The sequence below is a fragment of the Chanodichthys erythropterus genome, chromosome 3, assembly GCF_024489055.1.
Source record: "Chanodichthys erythropterus isolate Z2021 chromosome 3, ASM2448905v1, whole genome shotgun sequence".
Lineage (NCBI taxonomy): Eukaryota > Metazoa > Chordata > Actinopteri > Cypriniformes > Xenocyprididae > Chanodichthys > Chanodichthys erythropterus.
Genome location: NC_090223.1, coordinates 50,766,792 through 50,791,019, shown reverse-complemented (window position 1 = coordinate 50,791,019; position 24,228 = coordinate 50,766,792). Strand labels below are relative to the sequence as shown.

The window sequence follows — 24,228 nt, the reverse complement described above, 5'->3', positions numbered from 1 at the left end:
ACATCAGACCTCACTGGTGTTTTTGTCATGACATCATGATGTTTAAGTCATGTGACTGTGACATTAATGTTATTGACGTGTCACAATATATAGTTTTGCCTCAATTTGTAAACAGCCGAGACATTCTTCAAAATATCTTCTGCTGTGTCTCACAATAGACAGAAAGTCATACAGGTTTGGAACAACATGAGTGAGAGTAAATGATGACAGAATTAAAACTTTATGGTGAAATGTTCATATAAAACTAGTCACTTTTAGTGGTTTTACTTTCGCCCATCCAAGGACGCTAAGTAAAATAGGGTTTGGTACTCACACTCATGGAAAAGTTACATTATCTTATGGAAATATAAACTGTTTCTCTGAAAATAATAAGGTGGAGAACCTTATTATGCACCAAACTAATAAACAAAATATTATTTGTTATTAACTAACATCAGCTATATTACATCTAATGTGAATTAGAAAATCATTTAATCATAATATAAGATAATGCCAAGGTCTCTGGAAAGAGGTTTGGTCAAGTGATATTTACATTACACGTGGTTGAGTCCGATGACGGTGACATCTTCCACTGGTTGTGCTGGGTGACGATGCAGTGGGAAGAGGAGCCAGAATCTGTTTCAACAGCCTTAAACAAGAAGCTCTGTGGGATGCTGCTCTCCTGGAGCACCAAAGGGTCCTAAAATCTGGAACACGCAGATGAGGCCCTGACGTAGGTGCAGAAGGTCCTTAACAATCTGGACCATGCAGACGAAGGTACCTTGAAGAGATGATTTGCTCTCCTGAGCTTAACCTTGTTGCAAATATCTCTGTGTGTCTTCTGTCTCTCTGGGCCAGATACTCAGAACTTGGTCAATCCACTTTTGTCTCTCTGTAGTCGTTACTGTCTTGCTGGACAAAAACTCTGAATGTAATGTGTGTTAATATTTCTTTCCTCACAGACTGGAGGCTCAGAATGAGGTTGTATCTGTTGATGCCTCACAAGCTGTGGACTCAGATCATGGCATCTGTTGTTGTCTCTCTGGACGAACCAGAGGCTCAGAATGTCTCACTCCTTGCAGACTTGAAACCCAGAAATTGTTGATTTGTTTGTCTCTCTCAGGGAGAGATTCAGAACAGCATATCTGTTATGTCTCACTAGATGAACTGGAGACTCAGAACGGTGTTGTATCTGTTAGTGTCTCAGCTTCGCTAGCTGGGACTCAGAACTTGGTACATCAGTTAATGTCTCACTCCTACAGATTTGAGACCCAGAACAAGAAGTATCTGTTGAAAGGGTAACTATATCCTTTTCCGATGAGGAGGAGATTGCAATTTGGTGCTTCTCCATTCGAGTGCTGTGATTGGCTGCTGGCATCAGTGGGGACACACCCTTCTTTCTCCTGTGGAACTCATTTGCATAAAGAACAAAGACGGAAGTCTTCGAGGTGTCTTCAAAGTTTCCCTATGCATTTCTCTCTTTCCAAACGACCACCAAAATACCTTTGGCAAAATTCTGGCAAAATTTTGGCAAAAAAATAAATAAAATAGAGACCAAACATGATGGGAAAAGAATGAACTGTCATGCATTCATTCATTCATTTGTACATTAACAGCTGAATTTGTGTAAGATGTTGTACTACAAATAGCTGTCACTGAGAATACTTATTTCTGTGAATAAGTATGAAATGGATGTGTGTATATTACATCGGATTTAAGGTTCCCAAATATATTTATGAATGGATTTGGATGGATCGCTGTGATCTCTCCCACCATTGCTGCGGTCCTAAAGACTTTTAATGGCAGTCACTGTCCAACCTTAGGAACTAGTCTCTATATGTGTGAAGGGCAGAAACTGCATGTGGACCAATGAGAAGTCCTGGAATGTGCTGTTCCCTACAACACTGATCAAATACTGCTGATTTTTCCGTTTCATATTCATTCATATCTTATTTCAAAAAACTATGAATCTGTGGTTTGAATCTAACCCTCGATCTTTAACCCTCCACCAATTCTGGATTCATGTAACTTTAATTTCATTTTTTGATAGTAGTTTTCTGTGTCATTTATTGGTTTGTCCTCCAGAAACAGCTGAAGGAGACGCAGATGAAGATCCGTCAGAGAATCCAGCAGAGACAGAAAGATGTTCAGCAGCTGAGAGAGGCTGTGGAGTCTCATAAGGTGAGTCTGGAGAAGAAGAGAAGTTTGAGACGTCTCAGTTTGGACTCTGTCAGTCCTGCTGAAGCCACTGTGTGATTGTGATGTGTGTCCTAACAGCGCTCTGCACAGACAGCAGTGGAGGACAGTGAGAAGATCTTTACTGAGCTCATCCGCTCCATTGAGAGAAGATTCTCTGAGGTCACACAGCTGATCAGAGATCAGGAAAAGGCTGCAGTGAGTCGAGCTGAAGGACGAGTGGAGCGACTGGAGCAAGAGATCAATGATCTGAGGAGGAGAGACGCTGAGCTGGAGCAGCTTTCACACACACACCATCACATCCATTTCCTGCAGGTAACAGAGATCTAGAAGAACAGGATCATAGGGGACTTGAGCAAGAGAAACATTTCATGAGAGCAGAATGAGACACTGACTGAGATGTTGTCAGGAATTCAGTCAGATTCAGTCCAGTGTTTGTTATCATTATAATCATCAGTCAGACTCTCATCTGATCATTTTCTGTTTAAAAAGACACACTTACAAAGACCTGGAAAATCTCACAGGAAAGGTTTTTTGAGCACTTTTTCCTGGAATAAATGATTAGGTGACAAACACCATTAACTAATTTTTCCTTCTGGTTTCTTCTGTCATGATGAAATCAGTGAACTTGATGGTGTCAATTTCCACCCTACTAGAATTATCATCTTTTTAATGAAATCTTTTATTTGTACTACAATATTTTCAGTAATTGTCATCAAAATTGGGTCAGGTGATCTTCAAACTGTCAGAGGTCATATGTTTCATGTTTGCAGTGTTGGGGAAGCTACTCTGAAACTGCAGTTTGACAAGCTACAAGCTACTCATAAATTAAAGTAGTTAAACTACAGTCAAGCTACCCTTCTGAAAAAGTAGTTAGCTACATTACAAGTTACTATCAAAAAGTAGCTAGCTACGTTGAAGCTACTTTTAATGTTTTTTTTTTTGTTTGTTTGTTTTTTTAATGACATAGCTTATTACAAATAACTGGATAACTGTTAATGAAGAACGTTTAAGTAAGATGTTTGGGGTTTAAAACAAAGCAATGCACTACAATTATGATTTCAAAGCTGTTTTATTTTGTAAACTATATCAAAAGATACAACACTCAAATGTAGCCTATATCTCTCACTGACTCTCTTTGCACGCTTTATATATAATACATTCAGAATTTTAATACAAGTTTTGTTTTAATGCTATGAGAGGACCGACCACCAATTGCACTCTTCAGTTTCAGAAGTGATTTCTAGATATAAATGCAGGATTCACTCTAAAAAAATCATAACACGGGACAAAAATATATAATAATAAGAATAATAATAAGCAATATAAATGCAGACTAGAAAAATATTAGAATTTTTGTATCAATATTTTTGAAATTCTATTAAAATTATTTGTAAAATGACTTAAAATCTTAAATGTCTCACTATACATTGCTATTCTTATTATGGTTGTCATGTGATGTGATGGTGTATTGATTCAACACTGTTGCTTTAAATCTAGGTGAAGGGGAGCACCTGGGGGTGTGTCTTGGGAGAGAATGTTCGGGGGTCATGTTGTTGGCTGGAGGATGTGTGGCTAGTGGTTAATAAAAGAAGTGTTCATCTGCAGTAATTGCCTATTTGCGGTCATTTTACATGGTGTCAGAAGTGACGACAATGGCAAAGTCCGCCCTCAAGTTTTTCCTTCGATAAGCCGACGGAGTGGATGGATTGGAAACAAAGATTTCAGCGTTTCCGAATGGCTACAAAGTTAGACAAAGAGGACGGAGAAGTGCAAGTGAGTTGTCTCATTTACGCCATGGGGAGCGAAGCAGAGAACATTTATAAATCGTTCGTGTTCGCAGAAGAAGCACAGCGAAATGACTTTGAAATTGTCCTGGGAAAGTTTAACGAGTACTTTTTCCCGAGGAGAAACGTCATTCACGAACGCGCATGCTTTCACCAGCACGTGCAACAACCCGGCGAAAGAGCGGAAGCGTTCATCAGAGCGCTGTACGAGCTGTCAGAGCACTGTGAGTTCGGCGCCATGAGAGACGAAACAATACGCGACCGCATCGTGGTCGGCATCTTGGATAAAGATCTCTCTCGGAGGCTGCAGTTGATCACCGATCTCGCACTGGCACAAACAATCCAGACTGTTCGTCAATCGGAGGAGGTGGCCACACAAGTCAGCATGCAAGGCGAGACGGTGAGCATGGTCAGAGCAGTTGTCAGCACAAGTAAGCAACCTGTGAGGGGACAGCGCAGACCTAAAGACAAAATCCGACCTGACAGTCATGGAAAATGTGGACATTGTGGAAATGCTGTGCATGCAAGTGATGAGCGCTGCCCTGCAAAGAAAGGTAAATGCCACAAATGCCACAAAATCGGACATTGGGCCAGAGTATGCCACAGTAGCAAGTCAGTGAGAGAAGTCACTGAATGTTTTGACCAACCTTCATACTTTCTGGGATCAGTTTACAATGTAAATGAACTAGAAGAGCAGTGGATGGTACAGCTCCTGATTGGGGCGACCCCTGTAAAATTCAAAATAGATACAGGGGCTGATGTAAACATTGTGGCAGAAGAGACTTTCAGCAAACTAGTTCCTGCAAAGGCGCTAGAGCCAGCCAATGTTACACTGGATAGCCCTGGGGGAAAGCTAGCCTACCTGGGTCAATTCCGAGCCACTGCAGTGTACAAAGGGCAGTCATACCCATTTTCTGCTTATGTGGTCAGTGGACACAATGTTAATAACCTGCTGAGTCGGATGCTATCAGCTGACATGAACCTTGTAAGGAGAGTGGAGGAGGCAAACAGAGTGGCCTCCGAGCACTATGATGCATTTGGTGAGCACGGCACACTCAAAACCGACGGTGTCAAAATTCAGTTAAAAGACTCAGCGCTGCCATGTGCTGTACACACTGCGAGACGTGTTCCAATACCAATGCTGCAAAAGGTGAAAGAGGAGTTGCAGAGGATGGAGAAGAATGGCGTCATAGAGCGGGTGACACAACCTACTGAATGGTGTTCGCCGATGGTTCCCGTTCTGAAGAAAAACGGCAAAGCACGCATTTGCGTGGATCTCAAAAGACTAAATGAAGCAGTAAAACGAGAACATTTTGTGCTACCTACTGCAGATGAGATTATTGCTAAACTGAGCAGTGCTAAAGTGTTCTCCTCCTTAGACGCAGCCAGCGGATTCTGGCAGATTCCTCTCCATCCTGATAGCTGCAGACTTACCACCTTTATCACGCCATTTGGGAGATATTGTTTCAGGAGGCTTCCCTTCGGGATCTCGAGCGCTCCAGAGATCTTCCAGAGGAAAATGCAGGAGACGCTTCAAGGGCTGGAGGGGGTAGAGGTCTTCATGGACGACATACTGGTCTATGGGTCCTCCCTGGAACAACACGACTCTCGTTTGGAACAAGTGCTGCAGAGAGTGGAGTCTACGGGGTTAAAACTGAATCCTAATAAATGTACGTACAGACAAAGCCAACTTCGGTTCCTGGGTCACCTTATTAACGAGACTGGGGTGCAGCCAGATCCAGAAAAGGTGGATGCCATCAGACAGCTGCCACCACCCAAAAATGTGCAAGAACTGAAAAGGGTGCTTGGCATGGTGAATTATTTAGGGAGGTTCATTCCCAACCTCTCAACAGTTAGCCAGCCACTGTACGAACTACTCCGACAGAAAAGTTTGTGGATGTGGACACACACGCAGCAGACAGCATTTGAAAACATCAAAGAGCTGCTCATGAGGGCACCAGTTCTTGCATATTATGATGTCACTAAGACCACTGCCGTCTCGGCCGATGCGAGCAGTTATGGACTTGGGGGGGTGCTTTTGCAGCTACACAAAGAAGGATGGAAGCCGGTAGCATACTGCTCCAGATGTCTCACTGATGCAGAAACCCGATATGCACAGATTGAGAAGGAATGTCTGGCTGGTGTGTGGGCGTGTGAGAGGTTTGAAAAATATCTGTGCGGCTTGGACGAGTTTAAGCTGGTGACAGATCATAAGCCTCTTGTTCCTCTTATCAACAACAGGAGTACGATGCCAGAGACTTCTGATGCGTTTAATGCGGTTTAAGCCCAGAGCAGAGTATGCGCCAAGCAAGACGCTTGTCGTTGCAGATACACTGTCCAGGAGCCCACAAACTGCTATTACTAAAGACATAGAAACACATACTGATGTAGAATGCTATGTGAATGCAGTAATACAAGGTATACCTGCAACGCCCCATAAAATTGACTGTATCAGAAATGCTACTACAACGGATGGTGAGTTGCAAGCCGTAATCAAGCTAATCAGAGCTGGATGGCCACAACACAGGAACCAAGTTCCGGTATCAGCCAGAGAGTACGCGGTTGCAAAAGCGGAGCTCTCAGAGCATGAGGGTTTAGTGATCAAGGGAAGGAGAATTGTTGTGCCAAGGGCGATGAGACAGGAGATTCTGGAAAAGATTCACGAAGGTCACCAGGGCCTTACAAAGTCTAGAGAGAGTGCACAGGAGTCAGTGTGGTGGCCAGGGATTTCAGCGGACATAAAGAACACAGTGCTGTCATGTCAGATATGCCGTGAGTTGAGAAATACACAGCAGAAAGAGCCCCTGATCTCCACACCACTCCCAGAACGACCCTGGAAAAGGATTGCAGCTGATCTTTGTGAACATCATGGACAGAATTATCTAATCGTGTCTGATTACTATTCCAGATTTCTGGAGATATTGCACTTACCTTCCACAACAACATCTCATGTCACGCAAAAGTTGAAGGCTGTCTTTGCCAGATTTGGGATTCCGAACGAGGTGGTGAGTGACAACGGTCCTCAGTTCTCCAGTGCTGAGTTTCAGGAACTAGCCAAGCGACTGGATTTTAAACACATTACATCAAGTCCTCACCATCCTCAGGGTAATGGTCACATTGAAAGGGCTGTGCAGATTGCAAAAAGAATCCTGAAGCAGACAGATCCTCTGCTAGCTCTCATGTGCTACCGATCGACCCCCTGTGCCACTACAGGAGTTAGTCCAGCAGAGCTTCTTATGGGACGGAAAATCAGAACGACACTTCCAACCCTAGAGAAGAATCTTCAACCGAGGTGGCCAAACAGGAAGTCTGTTATGCTGAATAATTGGGTGCAGTTTTCTGAAAATTCTAACCGTTTGTTCTGTTCATTACAACAGTAGAGTTACATTGCTCAAATTCAGGATGTTTATACATTGATTACATGCTGTTTTGTTTTGCATGATAAGGTTTACTGTCAAAGTTTGTTCAGTCATAAAAACAAAGGGGGGAGAGGAGAATAGCAGACTTTATTTTTTGAAAAGGGGGGAGATGTCATGTGATGTGATGGTGTATTGATTCAACACTGTTGCTTTAAATCTGGGTGAAGGGGAGCACCTGGGGGTGTGTCTTGGGAGAGAATGTTCGGGGGTCATGTTGTTGGCTGGAGGATGCGTGGCTAGTGGTTAATAAAAGAAGTGTTCATCTGCAGTAATTGCCTATTTGCGGTCATTTTACAATGGTGGAGCCGTTGTTCAGTGATTTGATTCTGGAACCGGACCTGCACTTAAACCGAACCAGAACTTAAATTGGATACACAGAAAAATGCAGGTTAAACTCACAGCACATGCAGTGATAAAGATTTGAGACACAAATCATGCCCTTCTCGCATGAACATTCTTATACCTGAGCAACCGATTTTATTAGATCAGCCTTTGCTGTGTGATAAGTGCACTAAGCTATTTCGCGATTTTGTTTTCTGTTCAATTGACGGATGCTTTGCCAATGCAATGACGCAAAACACTGTGTTAGTGATCTTATGTTCATTATAAAACTGGCTGGACAAATTAGACTAAGGCAGGTCACCACTGTAATAAAATAGTTCACATACATTTGATATAGACTGCAATAAAGCAGGTCAATCAATTTAAAAAGGCTATTATTCACCTGTATGTGCTTGAAGTCTTCGACACAGACAGCGTTTTAATCATTTGTTTATAAATTAAGCGTAACCTTTTCAAATCGATTCATGCAGTGTGAACCCACTCCTGTCCTTTACATAATCATCAGACAATCTCTTCTCGATGAACTGTTGAACTGATAAAGCCGCAAGATGCGTGATATAGCAATAGATGGCAGTAACGCACGATTTAGTTTGTGATCTGCTACTTCAATGCATGGCAGGCTCGTCAGAACGCAAAACGGAATGTAGCTTGTAGCTTTTGGTTGCGCTACACCGCTACTTGCTGGAAAATGTAGTTAACTACTGGAAAAGCTACATTGTTTTAAAAGTAACTGAACTAAATACAAGCTACTGAAAATTGTAGTTAAACTAGTAGCACTGCTACATGTAGTTAACTACTCCCCAACATTGCTTGTTCAAGATGTTTTGTTACATAGATCACTTTAGTATTTAGGCAGGAACACACCAAGCCAACGGTTGGCTGTCGGGCAGTTTTTGTTCATCGGTCAACTAAGTTTTCTCAGTGTGTTCCACACTGTCGACTGAAGTTGGTCCTCGTCTGCTTTTTTCTGCCAAATTCGACATGTTGAATCGGCGTTGGAGCTCGTCGGTCCGTCAGGCCATCTGATCATTGTGATTGGCTGTTCAGCTACTGCCACCTGCTGGTACAGAAAGGCATTTCATCTTGCGCAGGCGAAGAACGGACGTGCTACTTTGCCGTCGGCTGTCTAGCGCTGGTTTGGTGTGTCAGGACAACTTTGGATCCAGATGCTGCCGACGTGAGCCAACCCCACAGTCTGCTTTCGTCGCCACTAGTTCATCAGCATCGGCTTGGTGTGTTCCTGCCTTTACAGATTATTTCCTTCACATCATTTGAGTTTATTACTTTCTTCTCATATAACATTCCAATTCCAAAAGTACTCAAATGATGTGATAGAAATAATCTGTAACACTGAAGTGATCTATGTAACAAAACTATTTAAAACCTAAATACAACACTTAGACATTAGCACTTATCATACAAACCTCAACAATGGTGACAATCATATAAAAATAAAAATAATAATAATAATACTAATTCAGCTGCATAATTTATTCATTCCGCAATGCATGTTTGGAGCCATGAATGTGTTTTGTATGCTGGCATGAAGTATGTCACCATTGTTGTGTTTTTATATGTCGAATGTTGATGTCTGTGAGTGTATAAATGACACAAAACATGTTTTAAACATAAAGTCGACAATGACAGTGTTATTTATAAACTCACAGACATCAACATTCAGCATCTGAAATGCAGCAATGGTGCTACTAATTATTTTTTTTACACATTGGTAGAGTTTTATACTTTTCAGTAATGCCTGCTTTATCAATGCAGAAATGTTTTCTAAAAACACCTGCTATTGCTGAAAACGAAGCAACTCAACAAAAGTCAAGAGCTCAATAAAGCACACACTGATCTCCATGACGATGACGTCAAAGGAAACCTTTTCAATAAAACATCAACATCTAAATTTCTATTAATTCTTAATAAGAACTTCTGTATAGATATCTGCTAGACATAAAGTCAGTCTGGTTAGTAATAAGTGAAGCTGGTAATGCTGTTTGTGGAGTTGTTTAATCAGATCTTCAGAGATTTAATGTCTTTCATCTAAGGCTGTGGTTGAAGAAAGTTTGTGTTCTTATTTCTCTTTCTTTCAGTGCTTGTTCACAGCAGGTGTTTGAATGATTGAAAGAATGTTTCAGGAACATCATACTAACCTTTAAATAGCATTCTACAAACATTAAGGAAACTGGACACTTTTATGTTCTTGGAATGTTATAAATCAACGTTCCTAGAATGTGGAATTTTAAATTAAAGTTAAGATCAAAGTTGAAAGACGTTTTAAAACACGTTCCTCTAACATCAAGAAAGCTGCTGATTATTTTTTACATTCCCAGAACAAACACTATTTGTAATATTTGTAGAACATTACAAATTTGTAGAACAAAATATTTGGAGAACATTCTTATAACAAAATTCTGCTAGCTGGGTACAGAGACATTTATAATCTTAGCAGATGTTTTATCATCCAAACCATTTCCCAGAAAGTTCACACATAGTCCAAAAAAAAAAAAAGAAGTGTGCTTAATTGTATTGAATGTGCACTTGTAGAAAATTACGTATTAATATTAATGAAACAAAAGGACACAAGTGTACTTACAAAGAAACACTCTCATGTTTTCTTTTAACATTTTAAATCATTATGTTTTAATGATCTTTTGTCATGCTTTAAAGAAGTACACTTATTTTGATATGTTGACTAACATAATAAAGCACATATAAAGTACTATGTTGTAATTTTGACTCTAGTTTGTTATTCAATGTTACACTTAAAGTTAACATATTTTAATTGGTACCGATAGCCTCATGTACAGCGTGCCCAATGTATTTCAGACAAAAGTAATTATGAGATTACATATTAAGATACTTAAGTCCTACTAAAGTGTGTCAAAAACACCAGTTCAATTTAATATAAATGTATACTGTAATACAGTTAAAATAATTATTTTAATTATAATTTTTAACAAATAATTAAGTGTCTGAAAACATATATAAATATATTTTATGTATATAAACATATATATAAAACAATTATATTATTTCTGTAATAATTTAAAAATAAAGTGCACTTTTTTTTCACAAGGATTGTAAGTGTCAAATGCTAGAGTTTTTATCATTAAATCATGAATATGAGAAGAATGTATCTGATTGTGTGAAAGTGCTGGATTGAGGTGAGTTACTGAAGATCAACAAGAGCCGCACAGATCTGATATAGAGCAGGTTATTGTCTGAAGTTTTGATTTGTGTTTTCTGTAGAGTTTCCAGTCTCTCTCAGCACCTCCTGAATCTACAGATGAACCCGACGATCCCTTCAGTTTTCTCTTCTCTTTTGATGGCATGAGAGAATCTGTCCGTCAGCTGAGAGAAAAACTGGAGGATTTCTGCAAAGAGGAGATCAAGAAGATCTCTGACAGAGGTAAAGTCCTGCGCCTCCATTATACAGACGTGTGTAGAAAGATCTGAAATGTGAACATACAACGGTTAAAATTCAAGTGCAATGTGAACAAGAGCATCTGAACCATCAAGGGATATTTGTGGTCATTCTGTAGGTGGATTTGAAATACGGCACTCATCATCATGAGCAAGACATTTATATACATGATTTAGGATGAAATCCATGAAATTTAGGATCAAATCCGATACGTGTGTTTTATAAATGAGGCTCCTGGAGATTCATCTTCTCGCAGAAATGATCCTTCATCATCTAATAGAGCATCATATTAGAAATGTCTTAGAAATGAATGTATTTTATCTTATTTCTCTTCTTCACACTGTTCATGTCTGTTTATTTCCACAGTCTCATTCACCAACATGAATCCCAAGACCAGGAACGACTTCCTACTGTGTAAGTCACTAAGAAAACAAGCAGAAAAACTCACTGAATGTGTTCATGTGTCACAGTTTGGTCAGGCAAAAACAAGAAGGGGTTCTAATTGCAAATTGCTGCACTATTAATTAAAAAAAAAAAAAAAAAAGCTAATAGAAGCTTCATTGTGATGAAAACATGGTAGCAGAAACAACACAAACTGAGGGCTTTATATAAACAGTGCGAACAAAAGGAGCTAAATGAAATGCAGGTGGAGCAAAACAGTAACCATGGAAACAAACTGGTAAATGTTAGGAAACTAGATCAGTTAACAATGACAAGGAACACAGGAAAACAGAAACAGAACTGAACTAAAACAAAACACAATGAAACTAAACCTAAACATCATGTTGTTCCTGTTGAAGGTGAAAGAAATCATGATAGAAGAGTTTAATAATTGATCGTAAATGATGATTCAGGATATCTGGTCAGCTGTACTGAGACACTGATGATACACTGAACATTGAGTCATGAAGAGTTCAGATACATTAAAAGATCAGATTCATAATTCCTGATTCTGATGTGTTTCTCTCCATCAGATTCCCATCAGCTCACTCTGGATCTGAACACAGTGAATGAACACCTCTGTCTGTCTGAGAGGAACAGAGTGATTACTAACACTGACACAGTCCAGCCGTATCCTGATCATCCAGACAGATTTGATGTGTATCAGGTGTTGTGTAGAGAGAGTGTGTGTAGACGCTGTTACTGGGAGATTGAGTGCAGTGGGAATTATGTAGGTATATCAGTGTCATATAAGAGCATCAGCAGGAAAGGATGGGGTAAAGAGAGTGTGTTTGGATATAATGATCAGTCCTGGAGTTTGTACTGCCTTCATTCCAGATACTCATTCATACACAATAACATAAGCACTGATCTCCCTGTAAAGTCCATCAGCTCTAGAATAGGAGTGTATGTGGATCACAGTGCAGGAACTCTGTCCTTCTACAGTGTCTCTGACACAATGAGCCTCATCCACACAGTCCAGACCACATTCACTCAGACGCTCTGTCCTGGGTTTTGGGTTGGTTCAAGATCATCAGTGAAACTGTGTTGATGTTTCAGAATAAACTGTAGACTCGAATGGAACGCAGCTAGAGTCTCTTATTTCCTCTTCATTACATTAATACAGCTGCACTTCACTGAAATAACAGAACAAATGTGGATTAAATCCTCAAAGAGACAGTTCAAGAAAAGTGTGTATGAGAGATGAAGATGCACTTTCTGAGATTTGAGAACTCTTTAGATGAAATTAATGACTTTTGTGACTCAATGTTTGGTAAAGTTGCCCAAAAATAGTTCTTTCCAGGTATGAAGAAATTTATAGTATCAGTGTTGTTGTGAAAAACAGTGAGCTCTGAAGGTCTGGTTACACCTTATAATAACTTTCATTAATAAATCATTAACAAACATTGTATAACAATTAAATGTGATAATGTGCTTGTTAATGTTTACTAACTTATTAAACATTACATAATAATTAACACTTATTAGATAATGTAAATTAAAGTGCTTACAATTGTCATTAAACTTTCCATTCATATGATCATGCACTTCTTAAACATCTTCAAATGTCGTTAAACTTCAGTTAATATTTTAATGCTCTTTTTTACATTTACAAATGAACAAATGCATAAAGCTGTTTAGCTATGAGAGATCTGGATGTTCAGCAGAAAATTGAACAATATAAGAATGACTGGTCCTGCTTTCTATAGTAGACTTAACTACTTTGTACTTACTTAAAAAAATAATCGTTAGGTATGTACTTGTGTTCGGGTTCTTTTGCAAAACACTCCTGCTGCTATTGAGGTGTGATACGGGTGAGGTTCAGGACAGGTTTGGTGGTAAGGGCAGGTTTAAGGGTTTAGTTCAGGGGTCAACAGTGAACAGGGGTCAGTTTAATTACTATAAGGGAACACTGTTCAAACTGTTTATATTACATTGTTTTGATAAATGAACAAGTATTTTCTTGAAAAGTTGATCTGTTTTCTCCTGCTGATGTATGATTTAAGGAATATGCTGTTTAAGGTATGCTAAGTGTTGAGGCAATAAAAACATGTTTGCATCAAAATTATGTGGAGGCGTTATTCTTTTTCAAACATTTAGTTAAACTTAACACAAGCGTTTTTACAGTACAGTCCAATGGCCATAAAAGGTACATGATTAATATTAAACATTTACAAATGATGATTATATTGGTACTGCAAAAACACGAACAAATAAATAATAAATTATTTGTAAATGTGTAAATAGTTGATGTCTGAGTAACACTTTGTTACGTACGGCGAACACATATTCATTATTAACTACAACTTTTGCCTCAATAAACTCCCAATTACTGTAATTAGTAGTTATAGCGTTTAAGTTTAGGTATTGGATAGGATTAAGGGATGTAGAATATGGTTTGCAGAATAAGGCAATAATATCTGCTTTATAAGTACTAATAAACAGCCAAAATGTAAGACTAGTAAAAAGTGAAAATTCTTCCCCATACCAAAGTGTTACTGAAGTCTGAATACTCACCACAACAAACAAAGACCACATGTGTGACCTTTACAGACTGTGATTATGTGAGTTAATGAATAATGAGTTAACATCAATAGTTTGTCTGATTTGCTCACAACATTTGTAAATGTAAAAAAGTGAATTAGGTGAATTTACAAATTAATTTAGCATTCAAATGTACAACAAATGAAACAAGATTTTAATCATTGCGAAATTTCTTTTTAAAATTATAGATTTTCAAGAAGTGCATGATCATATGAATTGAAATTTAAGCATTTTAATTTACATTAAATAATGATCTGTTAATCATAGATGGATGGATGGATAGACATTCAGATCAACAGTCAAATAAAAAAACAAAATTACACACAAGGCAGGTTTTGCATTAACTTCTAAATCTAATATTAAAATGATAATTTTTGAAACATAACCATTTTACAGCTACTGTCACAACAAATAAATTTGTTTTCATGACAAATTTACTGAAACATATTCAATAATTAACAAATTACTAACAGGTAAAGTAAATATAACGAATATAATGACAAAAAAAGACACATTGTCAATACAAGATCTTAACAAAAAAAATTATGCATCTCTTGATGAAAATAAATGTTATTTCCATCAAGAGGTGCATCAATTTTTGGTGAAGATCTTGTATTGACAATGCAAGAGGTGAGCACTCTGTAAAGTCTCCTCCAGCACATCCCAAACACTTTCAGTCTTAACTCAGAGGTGCCCATTCATGTGTGAAAATGATTTTTCATGCTTTCTGAACTTTTTTTATTTTATTTTATTTTTTACAGTTTTAACCCTGATTAATCTTGGCTTTGTCATCCTGTAATGGCCATGATATGTCTTCCTACATGGTTCTTTAAGAAATGAAAAGCCACACACTCCATCAGTAAGGGTTAAAAGAACCCTTGCCAAATATATAACGTTAGAAACATAATAATTACTGTAATAAAGATTTATTCATAGATTCTTAAGTATCTGTCATTTAAAATCCAAACAGCGACTTTTTGGCCGGGCAGTGTATAAGCTAATATAGTCATATATTGAAATGCTCCCATCTAGAGTTAATTTCTCCAGTGAACTAACATGCATAGTTCACACTGCAGGTAAATGTGGCCCAAATCTGATTTCTTTGCCCACATATTTGTGTCACATCTGTTTCCCCATGACAGTGTGAACAGTAGGCCTAAAAACCACATCAAATCTGATGTCACTCAGGATTTGTAGCAATTCTGCGCTCATGGGAGTCAAGATTTTACATACCCAACGATGTTATCAAGACAGTGGTGAAAGGTAGTCAGTAAAAGGACAGTGATGTGTCAGAACTCCTGAGACAGCTCTATAATACAAGCAAAACTTGAGGGCTCATATCATAAAAGTCTCTCTTGTCACATCATTTTCTTTATTTTTCATATTGCCTGCGCGTAATTTCACTGGCTTCCACGGCAGATCACACTATAAATAAATGCATAATCACTTACTTTAATGCCCTCAGTTTTTACTTCCGTATGACAGCGCACTGTGTTGCCAAGTCTGCAATTTTCCCGCAGAATTAGGTTACTGTTGCCGTGGGTTGTTTTGCAACTCCATGGGTTGAAGCGACCGATATTAATGCGATATTTAACCCCAGGAGCGCTATTTTTACCAGAATATCCCACAGAACTCAACTGGGCTAGTTTGGGACTAGTTTTGAGGAGCAATTGAGTGGATTTTGTGGTAACCCCATTTGTATCGTTCTTAAACAACAATGTGAACAGCTATACAAAACAATCTGATCTGAGCAAAAATCGGAATTGATTATTAATGCTTGCAGTGTGAATGTAACCTAAATGACTTGCCTGAGGTAAATTTCATGCTTCATGAGATATTATTCTCAGTCTGTTTTATTGATGTCTTTCTGCGGTTGAAATGCTGATTGAGAGATTACACGTAAACATATCTATGCATAGATGGTCTGTTCTTTTTCTTCTCCTCTTTTCCTGTTGTGGCGGTTAGCAAACAACATTGTATAACTATGCATGCCTCCTTCTGGATTAGAGTGTGGATCGCCTGTGACTGGCGAATACATAGACTATTACACCCCTATTAGAGATAGATAGATAGATAGATAGATAGATAGATAGATAGATAGATAGATAGATAGATAGATAGATAGATAGATAGATAGATAGATAGATAGATAGATAGATAGATAGATAGATAGATGGATAGATAGAGTGACATATTTATTTAGAGATGTATAAGTTACTTTTATTTCAAAGATGAAAAAGCAGCAGAAATCAACATTCTTCGAAAAAAAGGTTGATTCTCAAAAAAATTAGCTGAAGTCAAATTTTCTTTTGTGAATTTAAACTTATTCTACTTTATGAAGGACATTTTAACTGGTGTATTAATTTTAAAATCATTGAAATCACAAAGTCAGCTATGAAACAACAACTACATGATAGTAAAAGAGTGTCAGCTGAGTGAAACCGTAAATGTTTGTGTACAGCAGGACTGAGTGCAACATGTTATTAAAGGAAGGTGTCCTTCATAACACCAGGCTGCTCCAGTGCAGCTTTCCTGCGAGCCGACGCTTCCAGGATCTTCTTGCGTGGCCCCAGCTGGATGCGGATGCCTTTGAGATCATCATCTGAGCAGAGCATCAGGGCTTCAAGATCCAAGTGTTCACGGGTGAACACAGGACCAAAGTCCAACAGGCCGATAGACGCCAAGAACGAATCCAAGTGTGAGGTCTCCTCTTCCTCATCCAGACCAATCTCCTCTTCATTCCAAGGCAGTTCTGAGTCCTCGTCCAAACCCTCCAGTCCTTCCTCCACAGTTTCAAACAACTCTTGACGGATGAGGAACCCTAGGTCTTCTGTATTACCGCTGGGGAGGTCTTCAGGGTCCATGGCCATTTCCATGGAGAAGTTCCTGCGGAACACCATTTTCCCGAGACCAGGCCTTTCAAAAATAGACTTCACCTGACTGGCTCCCTCGTCGTCCGAACCTCGCTCGGCATCGTCATCATCATCCTGAATCTCATCCTGCTCATTGAAGACATCGACAAAACCAGGTTTCTCTTGCGAGCCGCTGTCTTGTTTGACAAAAATGACATTGCCGTCTCCTTGTCTACTCACTGTCCCTTTGTCCTTCTTCCCAAATTTGCGCTGGAGGGTTCCCTTGATTGTCGAGGAGACAGATCCATTGGTGTCTGCAGCAATGATTTTGGAGAACTGATCGCCGTTCACACTGCTCAAGGTACCGGTGCCGGACAAGGAACTTCCCTCCGAGACCGAGCCGCCACGGGACATCTTGTCCATCTTACTCTGATGTCTCTTCTTGACCCGTTCACACTGCTTCACTCTGCGCTCGGCATCTTTAGTGGCCTGATCTTTCAGACGTGCCACCCTTTTGGCGTTCTGGCCTGTCTGTTGGGCGGCAGCAGTGTCCAGGAAGCGGACGCAGTCCATATGGTCTCGAGAGGCAGCCACGTCCATGGGAGTGTGGAAATCATTATCCAGAGCGAAGAGATTGGCTCCAAAGTTCACCAAGAAGCTGACGATCTGCATGTGACCGTTTGCAGAGGCATGATGCAAAGGCGTGTTCCCCCAGATGTCACTTTTGTTCGGATCCCCCCTACAAGACAGATAATAATGAAAAATCATTTTAGCTATTGTACAGAGCAGTCAGCAAATTGATACTTATAATTAGAGGTGCTTGTATCTCTATTTCTGTTTCTCATACACAGGGTTAAAGGATTAGTTCACTTTCAAATCAAATTTTCCTGATAATTTACTCACTCCCATGTCATCCAAGATGTTCATGTCTTTCTGTCTTCAGTCGAAAAGAAATTAAGGTTTTTGATGAAAACATTCCAGGATTTTTCTCCTTATAGTGGACTTCAGTGGAGCCCAAATGGTTGAAGGTCAAAATTACAGTTTCAGAGCAGCTTCAAAGGGCTTAAAACGATACCAGACGAGGAATAAGGGTCTTTTCTAGAGAAACGATCAGTCATTTTCAAAAAAAAAAAAAAAGTTTTTCCATAAGTAGAATAGGGAAGGCGTAGGACATACAGCGTAAGCTTTTTGAAGAATACGGAAAGTGGAAGCACTTACAAAGGCGATCATTTGTTTATATAAAGCATATACATTTACATTTTTTAGAAAATGAGTGATGGTTTCGCTAGATAAGACCCTTATTCCTCGTCTGGTATCGTTTTAAGCCCTTTAAAGCTGCACTGAAACTGTAATTTTGACCTTCAACCGTTTGGTGCCCATTGAAGTCCACTATAAGGAGAATAATCCTGGAATGTTTATCAAAAACCTTCATTTTGTTTTCGACTGAAGAATGAAAGACATGAACATCTTGGATGACATGGGGGGTGAGTAAATTATCAGGAAAATTTATTTGAAAGTGAACTAATCCTTTAAGGCAGTGGTTCCCAAACCTGTCCTGGATGACCCCCAGCCCTGCACATTTTCTATGTCTCCCTATTTCTGACACATCCATTCCAGGTCTTGCTGTCTCTACTAATGATCACATCAGTTGAATCAGGTGTGATATATGAGGGAAACATACAAAATGTGCAGGGCTGGGGGTCCTCCAGGACAGGTTTGGGAACCACTGCTTTAAGGGGTTTGTTCATGTGCTTGTACTATGGACATGAATAGCACCTCAAATCATGGTGCGTGTTGAAAAAAGGTGCTGTTACTTTCCTAACTGATCATTATGGCAGCAGTAACCTGGGTAGAAAATTCACATTACATTAAAAAGAGGGACTTGAGCCATATCTAGAAGATATCATAGAGACTTGAGGGCTACGGGCTCTTTTGACTTAGACTTTGACTATTAAGAAACCACAGAGAACAACCTAGAAACCAACTAGCAGTGCCTTAGCATCCACCCAGTGTGAAGTATTTGATACTGGACTCGGTCCATCTCGAGTCTGAGTCCAAGACCAAATTCCCATGGTCTTGGTTTTGTCATGGACTCTGGAGCATTTGGACTCCATCTTGAGTCTAGTCTTGAGTACTTGAACACTATACGTTTATATGTTTTGTGGTCTGTACTGACTTGTGCATATGATCCACCAAAACCAGACTTTATTAACTCAACAGGAAAGTATATTTACACTGACTTTGCTGAAGAATCTTGCATTGCTGGTCACCAGCATAAGGTACAGTAGGTTTTGCCTTGAGAACAGCATTATATGCTCGTCCACCAGGTAGACCAGCACTAACCAACGTAAACCAACCTGGATCAGCATGAAATTCATCCTGGTTTATGCTGGATTTTTCAGCAGGGTACTTGAACTCGACCCAGTTATGATCTCAATCTTGACTCGGGCTCAACCTACTCTTGACCTGGACTGGGACTTGAATGAGCTGGTCTCGACTACAATGACCAGTTTTAAACTGGTTAGGGAAGAAGTCATCAAACGCTCAGCAATGTTCAGCATTCATTCATAACACTCTAGTATCATGAGAATATAGTGTAATTTAAGGCAAGGAAATAAAAACCCAAGCACAACAAGGATAGCTATATATATAAAGTTTATTAATTGTTCTAATTCTATGAGAATGTGGAAGTCCACAGCACACCTATAAAGATAACGACACAGAGGAACGATATAGTTAGAAAGACACTCTGAATTTTTTTTTCCCAGCTGATGAATGATAAAAATATTCACAGCCAATCAGAATCCATCCTGCTTTGAAGACACAAGATAACTGCTGTGTGTTTATAGTAATCAGTCTTATCATCCGTTGGTGTGGACGCTAATAGTTATAGTCACTGTTATTGTTATTCTTCTTTGTCTGAACAGGCCTTATAGGGCACCCATTATGCTTTTTCCTTTAGTATGAAATATAGCTATTTGTGCACGTAAGCAATCCTCAGTTACAAGGTACAGATTTCACAGCAGACGCCTAAAACGCCTTGTTTGTAGACCTGCCATTTCCGTGATTAGCTATGTCACCAGAACAGTTGGGTAAATGATTTTGCTATGTCAAGGTGACACTCTTATTATCTCATTATCAGACTCTGGCTCAAACTGGCTCGGCAATGCCTATGCCATATTTACCATAATACTGTTTACAGCAGCTCATGAATCCTCAGAAGCTGAAAACTGATTATGTTAAGGGGCGTTACATTTCACACACAATCTCTAAGCGGTAGACCAGTTACAACAGATTGGGCCAGCTGACCAATCAGGGAAGATGGAGTTAAAACAGAGTTTCAGGCTTAGAGTGAAAAGAGGTTGTTTTTTTATCTTTAAATCATGAAAATGTACACATTTTCTCAAAAATAAAATTATGAACTTTTAAGTGAGCATAATATGGGCACTTTAAGACAAAATAAATCAAGTAACTACAATCTTTGGCACAAATGAGTCCGCAACAGCAATTAAAATTCCACCCTCACATATTTTCTTGTAATTTCTCGAAGCTTGAAGTTATAATCATCCAAAGAGTTAATATGTAACCTGCTGTAAAATGAAAGTCCAGAGGTACACCCATAAAATCTCTGATTACAATATCTACAAGAACTTATCTCTTTGAGCACCATCTGTTCATCAGTGGACGAGGCACACAATATCCAAGACCAGAAACGCCTCTTACTGACCTGGCATCCAAAAAAAGCACATTTAGAAAGGTGCTTGTACTGTTTGAGAGCCAACCATGACAATCAGTGCTCATTGAGTGAGATCGGCCCCAATGCTGCACTGAATAAATAAACTCTACCCTGAGCTAATGCTGGATAAACTGTGGAAGGATGAAGAGGCCTATTGTTCCTGATTTGCATAACTAATTTGTCTGATTAAACTCTTGGCATCAACTCTGGGAATTTTACAAACGTTGTATGCAGCAGATCATGCAAGAAATAAAGTCAGATGAGGACACAGAGCTACCCAGAGAGACACTAAACAAATATTGCAATTCTAATAAGCTTTCCTTTTATCATACTGAATATTTTAGTTGTATATTTTATTGATGACATCAGTTTCAAACTGTAGCAATATGTAAGACATTTATGTGATTTGCTGTAGTAAACACATGAGCGATGACTGATTTTCTCATAAAGCAAGAAGACTAAGGGAACCGCCCAAAGGTCATAAAGCTGGTTTAATCCAGAGAATCTGCTGTAATGTGTAATAACCACTTATAAAAAAGAAATACACTTCAGCATACTTTTTTTTTTAAAGAGTAATGGCAAAAAACACTTTAAAAAGAATATACTTAAGTGTGAACTGAATGCAATGCTTTGAGACACTTTATTGAATGCTGCCATTCAATTACAATGTATTATACTTTAAATGTATATTAAATGCATTTACTGTTTTTTGACCCACTTAAGTAGGACTTAAGTACATCTTTATATGTAAGTTCATAATTATTACTTCTATTGTCGTTGAAATATGCTGAATGAACTGACAAGCATTTACGATAAACTAAAATACACTAATGTAATTTCTGTTGAAAGTTGTCATGTAATTGTGTGTAAATAAGTACATTTAAAATATATTAACTTTGAATGTGATATTGAATAACACACTACAGTTTTAATTATAATCAAGTACTTTACATGTGTACATGATGTTAGTCAACACATCAAATGTACTTATTAAACTTTTAATTTGACATTATTGCAAAGTGCACTTTATAAAAGTCTACTTAGTGTGTTAAGTAATATAGTCATTAAAGTGTCTCTCTTTAAGTGCGCTTAAGTGGCCTTTTAATTCATTATATTATATGTATATATCTACTTTTAAATTCTTCAGTGCACTTGAAAAGTGTACTTTTCAATATGATTAAGCAAACAAGATCACAGTTTGCTTATAGTAATAGATTGTTTGTTATGTAACATGGATATCTATGGCCAATTGTAAGACATACAAAACAAGGTAACAACCATTGTAAAACCTAAAATAAAACAAATATTATTCTGGATGAAAGCTCAATGTAACGATTTTTTATGAAATGTTTAAACCTACAATGAACATGATTAGTATAGAAAGTGTTGTAGGTTCTCTGAGCTCACCCTCTGCTACATATCAGCTGAAGAGCTTCAATGTGTCCGTGGTAAGCGGCCCAGAGAGTGGGTGTCATGCCGTCCTCATCTGGGGTGTTCAGGTCTTTTCTTGTGGCTTCTTTCAGTAGATCCAAATAGCCATCAATGGCTGCTTTGTGATAGCGTGACATGATGGCTGTAATAACTCCCTCTCTCTTCTTCAGCAAGTAAAATGTATGTTGTGAAGTGTTACAGGAGCAGACATCTCTCGCTTGTGTTCTGTCTCTGTGTCTGAGGGAGGAGAAACTCTGATCACACTGCCTGGACACGACATCAATATCACTGTCATAAACTAAAGTCCAGTCTGAGCTGTAATCGTTTACCAGACGCACACCATCAGTGTTAGTTTGACAGAGATCTAGACAGGGCAAATTGCTTGCTCCTTTTGTTATAGTCTTCATTTGATCATTTCAAATAACAATATCTTGAAAAGCTATATCATTACATGAATTTAGAAGTCAGGAAAGTTATTTATTTTTACATCTAGTTAACATTATTGTCTTTTTTTTTTTTCTGTCATTGTATCGATGCCACTTGCTTCTAACTAACACAGCATGCTTTAACTGTGTATGTCTTATACCTTTTTTTTTGTGAGAGTTCAATGACAAATTTCATGGCAAGTGGGTATGAGGTGTAGTAAAGATACTAATATCAGTGTCCTTGTAGTGTACTTGTAAGTGTACTATTTCAATACTACTTGGGACTAAATCGGCCCACTTTGTAGTGTATAAAAGTATACTTAAAAGTACACTTTAAGTGTAGCAGTATTAAACTTTGAGTACACAAATAGTTTACAACTAAGTTTTCATTCGTACTGCAACTATACAAGTGAACACACATACTTGTAGCACATTTTTTAGTTAATGAAAGTACACTTTGAAGTATACTCTCCTTAAACTGCAAGTTTATCTTTTTTTTTTTTTTTTACGTTGTGTAATGTTGCTGTTAGAGCACAAACAACATCTGCAAAGTTACGATGCTCAAAGTTCAATGCAAAGGGAGATATTTTCTTTTACAGAAATCACTTTTTAAGGACTACAACAAATGGCTAGTAGGGACATCACAACCCCCAAAATTTACATAAACCCTGCTGGGAACACACAACAAAGGGGGTGAGGCCATGATGGGCTGCTTTGAGTTGTTGTATTAAGCAAAACAAAAAGTTCCTGGGAGAAAAGTTCCTGGTACAATTGTTCCGGATAATTTCGTTGGAAACGCGGCAGTAGAGTGTTGTTGCCATGCAGTCATTTTACGCTGGACTGCTTCACAAACGAGGGTAAATTCAACGCTGGATTTGCACAAAAGATTAACATGGCGGCATATGCTAGTCGATGAGTTGAATCAACTCCACAGCAACTACATAAATGTATTCACTAACTGTTCAGAAACGTCCAGATCCATTCTAAAAGTTGTGACTCCTTCCTGAGTCTCTCCTTCAGTGTCTGACTCCGGTTTGAACAATGTAAGGCTAAACACCGTTACTGACAATCCTCATTTTGGCTGCTTGAGATTCTCCAGCTTTGTTGTTGTTGAGCAACTGAAGCGTGAGCTGTTAAAGCTCCGCCCTCTTTTGAAAAGCAAGCCGGGAGCAGCAGCTCATTTGCAATTAAAGGGACACACATGTTTTTGCTCACACCCAAATAGGCGCAAATTTGACAAGCTACAATAAATGATCTGTGGGGCATGAGCTGAAACTTCACAGACACATTCTGGGGACACCAGAGACATATTATAGCTTGTTAAAGGGGCATAATAGGTACCCTTTAACTGTGCTTTAAGTAGATTTTTAGTAAATTAAGTAAATTATGTACACTACCAGAGGACTCAAGGGAACAAAATATAACACTGACCTAGTGGTTTTTGGATATTTTACTGCAAAAATATCACATATTGCACCTTTAATTATACTTTTAAGTAGGCTATATCTCGATCAAAGGATTGAGTAGAAGTAGGTTTTTCTGTCAGTATAAGTATACTTTTGAAAAGTACATACTGAAAATATACTTTTCTTATTTTTAGTTTAAAAGAAGTATATTGATAACACACTTTGAATAAACTTCTTTTT

At 38.6% G+C, this 24,228-nt stretch overlaps 2 protein-coding genes across 2 annotated transcripts; one reads left to right on the top strand and one right to left on the bottom strand.

The window, feature by feature from the left end:
• The first annotated feature begins 590 nt into the window (after positions 1-590).
• Positions 591-13,396, top strand: LOC137004780 (tripartite motif-containing protein 16-like protein). The gene is made up of 8 exons (XM_067365404.1): positions 591-676; positions 942-1,003; positions 1,103-1,212; positions 2,065-2,160; positions 2,257-2,490; positions 10,979-11,138; positions 11,520-11,627; positions 12,095-13,396. Exons 1-8 carry the CDS (start codon positions 591-593, stop codon positions 12,643-12,645), a joined length of 1,407 nt encoding a protein of 468 aa, XP_067221505.1. The 3' UTR covers positions 12,646-13,396.
• A 325-nt stretch (positions 13,397-13,721) lies between these two features.
• anks4b (ankyrin repeat and sterile alpha motif domain containing 4B) lies at positions 13,722-22,425 on the bottom strand. The gene is made up of 2 exons (XM_067377073.1): positions 22,134-22,425; positions 13,722-17,729 (listed from the first exon to the last, which is right to left on the bottom strand). Exons 1-2 carry the CDS (start codon positions 22,292-22,294, stop codon positions 16,622-16,624), a joined length of 1,269 nt encoding a protein of 422 aa, XP_067233174.1. The 5' UTR covers positions 22,295-22,425; the 3' UTR covers positions 13,722-16,621.
• Positions 22,426-24,228: the final 1,803 nt, after the last annotated feature.